Below are 9,712 nucleotides of genomic sequence, written 5' to 3' on the forward strand. Positions count from 1 at the left end.
TCGCAATTCACCAACGCTGCATCAGACACCTTGTCCTCAACTGCACCCACTTTTTCGTCAAATTCTTTGAACCAATCTGATGTTCTTCCTTCAAGTAAATCTAGCCTGCCTTCAGAAACAAGGGGAATATCCAGGCCATCACAACCCATGTCTATGGTCAGATTGCCAAGATCAACATACTCCTCTAATTGATCAAACATACCTGGTAGTTCTTCGTCGATCATAGTGCCAATAGAACCCATTTCTAATGCAAGTTCTCTGAAAATAATGCACCACTTACTTGTTCACAGGAAAATAACTTAAGAGAGAAAGAAGTACCAGCATATTATCCAACAAATACACTTGAACTGTGTACCAAATGCAGCTCTGATACCCGAACTGTCACACCTCCAAATGCCTCTTGCAAATTTCTGCGAAAGTGTAACCCGACAGCACAGTGGTTCTGTGAATCAAGCTTCACCCACCTGCACTTCAGCCTTATAAGTTTGCACCAATGCAAACATCCAACTCTTCAGTTCTACAATGGAAGTCTTTTAGCCTTCTTTCTCTTCACTTAACTTCTCAAATGCACCCCATAATGCATTCAAGCATTGCCATACATTGCCCACAACAATCAGTCAACCAATAACACTTAGAACATGACACAATCAACTCATTTTATTGCATCAAAGGGAAGAAATACAAAACTTGACCACTTGGGGACTTCCACACATTTGTTCCTCTTGAACTAAGCCTTAGCATTACAAAAACTCTCTTAATTTGAGTCTTACACTCTCCTATGTAAGCCTGCCGAATTTCCCATGCCTTAGGACTATTTATACAAAAACTTTACTGGCCAAAAATCGTGCACGACTGTTGCACATGCATGGACAACCATATGTCCCATAAAGCAGTTCCATAACCGCCTATAATTATGCTAACTGGCCAGTTCCTCTCTAAATTGGCGCCATCGTCCAACGCCTGTTCTCTAGCAGTTATGAACACTCTCTCACGCTTATAAACTTGCTTTATAGACGTTCTACTTTGTCTCGCGTCATTGGCATACTGGTGAAGGCCGTAACCAACTCCTAACCCTACTTGAGTCTATTGCACAACTGTTGCGCTTTACTGAAACCTTCATATTGCACAACTGTTGCGCTACAATCACCACGGCCACTTCCTTAGCTCATTCAGGTTATATATGTGGCATATGCTTCACTTAGCCAATTTACTTGACAATAACAATGTCACTCTTGCATTGCTAGCTTGTTTGCACTGTTCAAGCTTTGACCCTGCCTTGAACTAATGCCATATACCAACTCTTGGCCTATTCTACCTTCTTGCATCATCCTTGAGTTTGGGCCAACTCAATTCCATGGATATGCCTTAATACCAACATTGCATGTTGCATCTTGTCACTTTGGCTTTTCCTTGCCTTTTCCTCAATGAAGCTTCATTCTGTCGGCCAATAAGCTTCATTACTTAGCCAAATGTCTTTACAATGTAGCGCTACCTTTGCGCGTCACCGGCCCTGTTAACGATCTCTACAGTATCTCGCAATCATTGTCGGACGCTGACTTGGTCTGCAATACTTTAACGCGCAATCATTATGCGTCACTTGCCTGACTGGTCATAGATATACACCACGGTGCCTAACCTGATAAGCGGCCACGGGGACTAAATAATGCAGTTTGAAGTGTAGAAAAAGCAAATAGGATATATGTCACTTCCCTGATTCAGCCTAGGATTTCCTTGTGTTTACAGTGAATTTGGAGTTACAGCCAAGCATCATGGACTGGAACGAAAGTTGTTGAAATGAATGTCAGGCATTCTAACAATGGTCATTCTGCATAATGTTGTTTCTAATCCACATTTCAGTGAAGCGCACGCCTCGAATACGCAGCACAAGTAACAGGCAACAGCAATAATGATGGCAGCTTTACGTAATGCAGGACCATTTGGGATGTATTGGGAGTGAACAAAGAAAAATTATCAGCAAATAATAATACAGATTCTATCCTGTCCACATCCTGGTAAAATATCTCTGTAATTGAAGAATGATTTCCACTCATCATTTAAGAAAATAATCTCAGAATATTACTTCATATCAAATTCCTCTGACTGATCCGGCAAACAACCCCAACTGAAAAGCTTGGTGCCAGTAAATTGGTGGTAAAACCAACACTTTTACAAAGTGAGTGGAGACAGTGGCTAAAACAACCTCAAAGCTTAAAGGATGGTCAACATACGGATTTGGTCTTATACCCATAGCCCCTGCCGTGACGCCCTGGTCTATTATACATGAAACTGGATTTAAACATCCACCGTATGCAAATTCAATATAACGAAGGACGACAATTCAAATTAGACAACTTTAATGCTGGTCAATGATGATGAGTTTCAGTCAAGACCACTGGTATTGCCAATACGGCCCCGTCGAATCAAATATGGTAAAGTGTTGATACTATACCTATCATGAGGATGAACCATGCACCGAGAGTGTCTCATATGACGCACAGCAGATTACGCAATCAATATAACTCGAGGTATAGCGCAATGTGATGAAATAGAAGATAAACATAGAACACTATAAATTAAAAGCTGAAAAAAACAACCACCGTAGCTTTTACCTTACAGCTTTGTACTGTATGCATCTGTCAAATGGAGGAACATTTCTCATGCAGTCAGTGACATAGAAATGATTGAAGAAAGTTTGAGCTTGCGGACTTTGGTAGAATTCTGTGGTTGAAAAAGCACCTCTGTACTTGATTTCACTGTTACTTCCTTCCATTCAGAACCTGAAGCCCCTTCACTTCGATAATCTCGGGCTGAATACAACACTTGGACCTTTGAACGACCTACATTTCATAAATTACCCCATTAGAATAACAAATCTTCAAGCATCAACAACTTCACAAGTTTACTATTTCTGGTGGCATCATTTTGAACACTTGGAACTCAGATGCGGTGATAAAGTGGATTTTCCTAAAGTTGGGAATGTTTATATGGAAGTTTCGTTTGTTACAAGATTGCGTTCAGTAGCAAAATCAGTTAAGAAAATTATTTGTTTTAAAATGAAAATGCATGCAAGTGTTATTAGAAGATACCAAAGCCAAACATCGATGACTTCTGGATGACCAATCGACTAACTTTGGATCTCTTAATCTGTCTCAAAGCCAGGACATCCTCTATTTTTCCTTTAAATTCAAGGAATTCTCCAAGAAGATGTTTATTGTCATCCAGCTCCAACCTGCACAAATGATAAAGAAGTGTACTTTCTCATGCCAAATAGAAGTTTACTTTCTCATGCCAAACGTTCTAGGAACGAAAATAGCTCAAAACAAAGTGTACTATTGTTGAAATGCGGACATCTGATAGAAATGGATCCTTGTCTTTTCTGGTAAATCTACTTTACAAGATCAATCTGAATCTTATAAATCTCTTAACACCAGACAACTTCTTCAGACTTAAATGCAACCACAAAAATGAAAACCAAGCAATAGAAGTAAACAAACCTATCCCACATTGGAGCTGTGCTTAGAATAAAATGAAGCTGCTGATTGATCCCATCTTGATTTTCTTTCTTTCCTCCACGAAATGCATCCTTCATCCAACCAGTAAACACACCTTTTGTTTCTGGCTGAAGCGTTGTCAATTGATCAAAGGGAACAACCTCTGGTGGGAAATCAATGGAAGGAAGAGCTCTAGCACACATTGATATAGAAATATAGCAAAGTATTAGGAAAAAAAAAAGCAAAAAGAGAAAACATATCAACTCGAAATCATGCAATGTTATTACTGAAGACAAACCAAAACAGGAATTAAACTTTACTTGGCATCAGTTTTGATATCTTCATGTTAATTAGACTTCAAATTATTACTTTACCACAGTGACATGGATTTTCAAGTCTTAAGAGGACGAGGTTAACCTTTGAAGGAAACTCATTTCTTCTAAGTTCTAATTCGCGTTATCATTAATTTTCTTTTCCACTTTCGACAGTCTTTTCCTACTTACTTTCTAGCTTAGGCAAGCAGTTAGACGTGAAATTGTAAATTGCAGATTTACACCTCATACACCCTTGAATTTCAGACACACTGGAAGCACCATACAGTATCAAAAGCTTTAAAACAGAAAGATCCAGTGAACAAACCTGCAGCTGGGGTTTGAAAGTACAACTCTATAAGTTACATATCCATTTGGCAGTTCAACTCCTCTTTGTTCAAAGTATGATTCAAGAATTTCAACTTGCCGTTTAGCTTCCACCACCTTAAAATCAAACAATCATAGAAACAACCCAGCAAATAGATCAAAATTGTATCTACTTAAACATCAACGCACTTTTAGAACCTTCAATTCCTTGCCCATAACTTTATACAAATTTCCTGATTTCAGGTATCACTATAGAACACTTACAGGATTTGGATGCTTCTCTGCTTTTCGTTGTTTTGCTCCAGTACAAATCCAACTACCATCTGTATCAATGTCTACAAACCCAGAAAAGTTCGTAACATTGATCACCACTACTTCCCTGTTAAACAATGAACAAAATCACTACAGTTAACTTACAGAACAGCATCCTAGAATTTCAATTGAAGAAAACAAACCTAATTTCTATATGAAACTTACTCTTTGGTGACAACAACCATATCAATGTTTTGTCTAGAACCAGTGTCGGGATCAGGAATTCGAAGTCCCAAATATAATTTTCCCCCATATAGTTTCTCAGCTCTAACAAAAATCCCAAAACGAATATCAGCAAATTCTCAATCATAATGTAATAAGAATTCCAAATTTAAAATGAATTTTCTCAAACTGAAGAAAATTAGGGTTCGAAAACAGACCTCTCTGCGATCAGAAATTTAGCGTCGGTGTCATTTGTTTCAGCTCCTAAGATATCATCATCGTACAAAAATCGCCTGAATATACGATAAATTACTAGCCCACACAGAATCTCAATCCACATTTTTTTACTGCTAGAGTATCAATGGGATCAGCTCAAATTTGGTTGATGAATTGAGGTTTTATTTTGGGGGAATTTGCAGGAACAAATAACAACTAGAACGGGCAACAAACTCTAAAAGGAAATTAGGATGGATATAGTCAATAGTGTGCAGGTGAGTTCTTTGACCTTCGGATTCCTTAGGTGGGAGGTTTTCCTAAGAGGCTGTCTGCTATAGGGAGGGGTACTGGTGATCTATGATGTGGAAAAATTGAAGCAAACTGAATGGAATTCACAACTAAAAGCCATACTAGAGTTGGGAGATAGGAAATTATCGACAATCCATGGTAGTAATGTAGATACACCACATGTGTTTGCATCTGACTCGGAATCTGGATCTGATTCCACTCCTGGCTCGTCGAGAATCAAATGTCAGACCGCTTGTTTCTAACTTTAATTTAGATCTGACTCGATACCTGACTCGGACCTGTTTGAGTCAGATAATAAATTACCCCTAACTTGTTGTACAAAGCCACTCACATAGTTTTGAATCAGTTGAGTTAGATCTGACTCGAAAAACAAACATATTGAGTCAGATCTTACTCAGCCAAGTGAATTCTGTCAGATCCAGACGAGTCAGCTGAGTCAGTTGTAACCAAACATAGTGATAGTGTCATTACCGAGAGCGACGCTAAAAACTTGATTAAAGGGGAGCAAAGCCTCGCTAGGGGTGCAAGAAAGTAAAGTTGGGAAACTCGAGTTCTTAAAAATTTAATAGGCTGGGGAGTCTGTTGTGATTGAAGCAGAGCGCTTTGTCCAGCTCATTTATGTCTACCCATACAGTTATTTGTGCGTCCTAATGATTTGTAACTGACAGAATACAGGTGTCTGTTTCTTATTTGTTTTTTATTCTCTCTAGTGAGCTGTTGATAGTTGTTAGACGGTTTCTTGTGTTACCGTTATCTAGTCACATTGTTACTTTAAATAGTCAATCATCTTGTATTCTGTTTGAGCTTTGTTAATGAAAGGATCTTGATTTGTCTTCTGTAACTATAGTATCAGTCTGAAAACCCTAATCTCTGGTTTTCTGGTATGATCTTCATCCGCTGCTTCATATTTTTAATCAGAAATTCAATTGTCTCATCTTCAATTTCTGTAAATCAATCATGTCTCGTCTTGTTGAATCTTCGAATTCTTCAATCACATATGTTCTTTTACATACTTTAGCAAACGTCATTCCTCTTAAGCTTCAGGATGATAATTTTCTAACATGGAAATCGCTAATCACTCTTGTTCTTCGTAAGTTTCATGTTCTTGGTTATGTTGATGGATCTAATCCATGTCCCGCTCAATTCATCACTTCTACTACCAGATCGGCTCCAACTGTAAATCATAACTACGCAATTTGGCATGATGAAGATACGTGTGTTCTTCTTCTGTTAAATGCTTCAATTTCTGCTAGTGTTATTGTTCATGTTTTTGATTGCTCTACATCAAAGGAGTTATGGGATAATTTGAAGAAAAGATTCGGTGCTTCTTCCTCAGCACATATAATTCAACTTCGTACTCAGCTGCAGAATATGAAATTAGGTTCTTCAAAGGTTTCTACATACGTCTCTGATATTGAGAAGATTTCAAATCAACTTGCTGCTTGTGGATCTCGAATTTCAGATGATGAACTTCTTGTTATTGTTCTTGGAGGTCTTTGACCAGATTATCATGCCTTTGCAACCTCAATTAGGATTGGATATCCTCATGTTACTTTTGGTGAGTTACATAGTCGTATCTTAAGTGAAGAAATCATTCTTGCTGAACGCAATTCCACTTTAAGATCTGATGGAGAATCAAAGTCTTTTCTTGCATCTTATTCTCAAGGTAACTCTCGTAATTTTTGACCTTCATTTAATCCTTCTTTTCGCGGTCGTGGACGTGGTTTCTATTTCAGAGGAGGATTTCATGGTGCTAGTTCCTCTGCTTTTCGTCCTTTTAATTCCACTGACAATTCATTTGTCAGATCTGCTCTAAACGTGGTCATACTGCTCTTGAGTGTTATCAGCGTATGAATTTTTCCTATCAAGGTCGTGAACTACCACAGAATTTATCAGCAATGCTAGCTAGTGCTAATATTTTAGGTGAAAATCCTTGGTACATGAATTCGGGTGCTACAAATCATCTAACTTATAACATGGATGACTATAGTGCTTCTACTTCTTATGATGGTTCTGCACGAGTAGCTACTTCCAATGGTGAAGGTATGGATATCTCTCACATTAATGATTCTAATTTTGTTCTTCATGATTAGTCACTTGCCTTGAAAAATGTGCTTCATGTTTCTAAATGTGCTCAAAATTTGATTTCTGTGAAACAATTTACAAGAGATAACCGATGTTCTCTTACCTTTACACCTTATGATTATGTTGCAAAGGATCTTCTATCTCATAAGACATTATTCAAGGGGATCAGTAAAAGAGGCCTTTATCCTTTACACTGTCATGTTCATCCATCAAGACAAACCATTGTCTCATCATCAAGACTGCAGTATACTTCACCCAATCGTTCTACTGCCTTGTCCTGTACCAAGACTTCTGCTACTACTTGGCACAAAAGGCTAGGTCACCCATCCTTTCAAACTACGAATAAAATGTGTACAAGTTTACCTTCTCCTTTTTTTTTACATCAACCACTTTCTTGTAATGATTGTAAGCTATTTAGGAGCCATAAGCAACCCTTCATGTTGTCCAATTCATTTATTACTGCACCTTTACAGTTACTACATTTGGATGTATAGGGTCCTGCTCATCTTATGTCTGTATCTGGTTACAGATTTTATGTCAATATAGTTGATGATTTTGACAAATTTTTCTAGATATATCCTCTTGCAGCTAAGTCTGAATTTAAGACTATTATTTATCATATCAAGTCTTTTGTTGAAAATTTCTTTTCCACCGAAATTAAGATGCTCAGAACAGATGGTGGTAGAGAGTTTTTTAATAATGAAATAGGCACTTTTTTTGTCAACGAATGGTATTGGTCATGAACTTACCTGCCCACATACTCCTGAGCAGAATGGAGTGGCAGAGTCCAAACATAGGCATATCATAGAGATTACAAGAGCTTTTCTTATTCAATATGGAGTCCCTAATCATTTTTGGGTTGAAGCATTAACTGCTGCCAATTATGTTATCAATAGATTACCTGCAAGATCTTTGCACATGGTTTATCCATTTGAAATTTTGTTTACTAAATCTCCAGATTATAAATTTTTAAGAACATTTGGTTGTCTATGTTTCCCTTGGCTCAGTCCATATAAAAAGAATAAACTTGAACCTAGAAGAAAAGCTTGTGTTTTTCTGGGATATAGTAATCATCACAAGGGGTATAGGTGCTTAGACAGAACTACCAGAAAGATTTATGTCTCAAGACATGTGGAATTTATTGAAGACAACTTTCCTTTTATTATAAATGGCCAGCCATCTTCTTGTCAGTTGGATATGCCTCAGTCTGCTATTTATTCAAGGTCTTATTCCAATACTTCAACTGATATTATTCTTGATTCTCATCCTACAACTGATAAGTCTACATCCCCACAGCCTGTTATCATTGATTATTGTCCTTCTTTAGCTGAAGTATCTTCATCAGCACATGTAACTGTCATTTCTTCTACATCTATATCTCCTACAGTACCTGCTACTATTATATGCTCGGATGCTTCACATACTTCCTCTCACTCCATGACCACTAGATCCCAGAATGGAGTATATAAACCCGAAGTTTTTCTTGCTACCAAGTACTTATTACCTGAAGCTTATATGAGTATAGTTCCATCTAAGATTCCTACCACTTTTGTTCAAGCCAATAAAAATCCTAAATGGCAAGTTTCCCTTCATAATGAAAAACATTCTCTTGATGTTGTTGGTACCTGGTCTTAGGTTCCTCCTGATCCTTCTCAAAATGTTGTTGGCTGCAAGTGAGTGTTCAAGATCAAGGAAAATTTTGATGGTACCATTGACAAGTATAAGGCTAGACTAGTTTCCAAAGACTAAAATCAACTTGAAGGCTTAGATTATACAGAGACTTTTGGCCCTGTGGTTAAACCTACTACCATCAGACTTATTTTATCCTTAGCAGTCAACTGCAATTGTTCTCTAAGGCAACTTGATGTAAGTAATGCCTTTCTTCATGGTTCTCTTCATGAAGATGTCTACATGTCTTAGCCTCCTGGATTTGTTGATCCTAAACATCCTGACTATATATGCCCAAGGGCTTGGTATGAGACGTTAGTAGATGCTATTATGGATCTGGATTTTCAAACTTCTCTAGCTGATTCTTCTCTAGAGTCGTGCTGTGACGAGGTCACCCTCGTGACAGCCTATGTAAGGGTGCACTTTTTAGCCGTTGGATTCAAATCTTAGATGGAGTTGCATCAGGATACATTATTTAAAATAATAAAAAAATTATATTATCTCTTTAATTAATTTTATCTCCTTGTTGGTCCCTTTAAAAATCAAAACTTCTCTAGCAGTCAAAATCTGCAACGTGACACTGGTTTTCCTGATCAAGTGGGCACTTCTATTCCTTCAAGTGAGGTACGATTCTGAGTTTGAGTTACTGTTAATAGTTGACATTATCACAATAATCACAATAATTTTAAATTTTATAGGTTAATTCTTGATTCTTCTTTACATTTATTAGGAAGAACATCAACCGACGCGCGATAAATTGATGGTGACAAAATTCGTGTTTTAGCATGCTAGTTCTATTCTTTTACTTATTAATTTAGTTTCTTTTCACAA

At 37.5% G+C, this 9,712-nt stretch overlaps 1 protein-coding gene across 2 annotated transcripts; it reads right to left on the reverse strand.

Moving 5' to 3' along the window:
* Positions 1–2,132: 2,132 nt before the first annotated feature.
* On the reverse strand, positions 2,133–5,187 carry LOC113302002. Of its 2 annotated transcripts, XM_026550827.1 has the most exons (8): positions 4,822–5,187; positions 4,607–4,708; positions 4,394–4,508; positions 4,131–4,246; positions 3,495–3,683; positions 3,087–3,229; positions 2,610–2,837; positions 2,133–2,271 (listed from the first exon to the last, which is right to left on the reverse strand). In XM_026550827.1, the coding sequence occupies exons 1-7, from the start codon at positions 4,941–4,943 to the stop codon at positions 2,656–2,658; spliced, it is 969 nt and encodes a 322-aa protein (XP_026406612.1). In that variant the 5' UTR covers positions 4,944–5,187; the 3' UTR covers positions 2,133–2,271; positions 2,610–2,655. The 2 variants fall into 2 exon arrangements, with proteins under 2 accessions (XP_026406612.1, XP_026406611.1); XM_026550826.1 differs by lacking the exon at positions 2,133–2,271 and having other exon boundaries at positions 2,378–2,837; positions 4,822–5,186.
* Between the last annotated feature and the right edge of the window lie 4,525 nt (positions 5,188–9,712).

The sequence above is a fragment of the Papaver somniferum genome, chromosome 8 (assembly GCF_003573695.1).
Source record: "Papaver somniferum cultivar HN1 chromosome 8, ASM357369v1, whole genome shotgun sequence".
In the NCBI taxonomy this organism is placed as follows: Eukaryota; Viridiplantae; Streptophyta; class Magnoliopsida; order Ranunculales; family Papaveraceae; genus Papaver; species Papaver somniferum.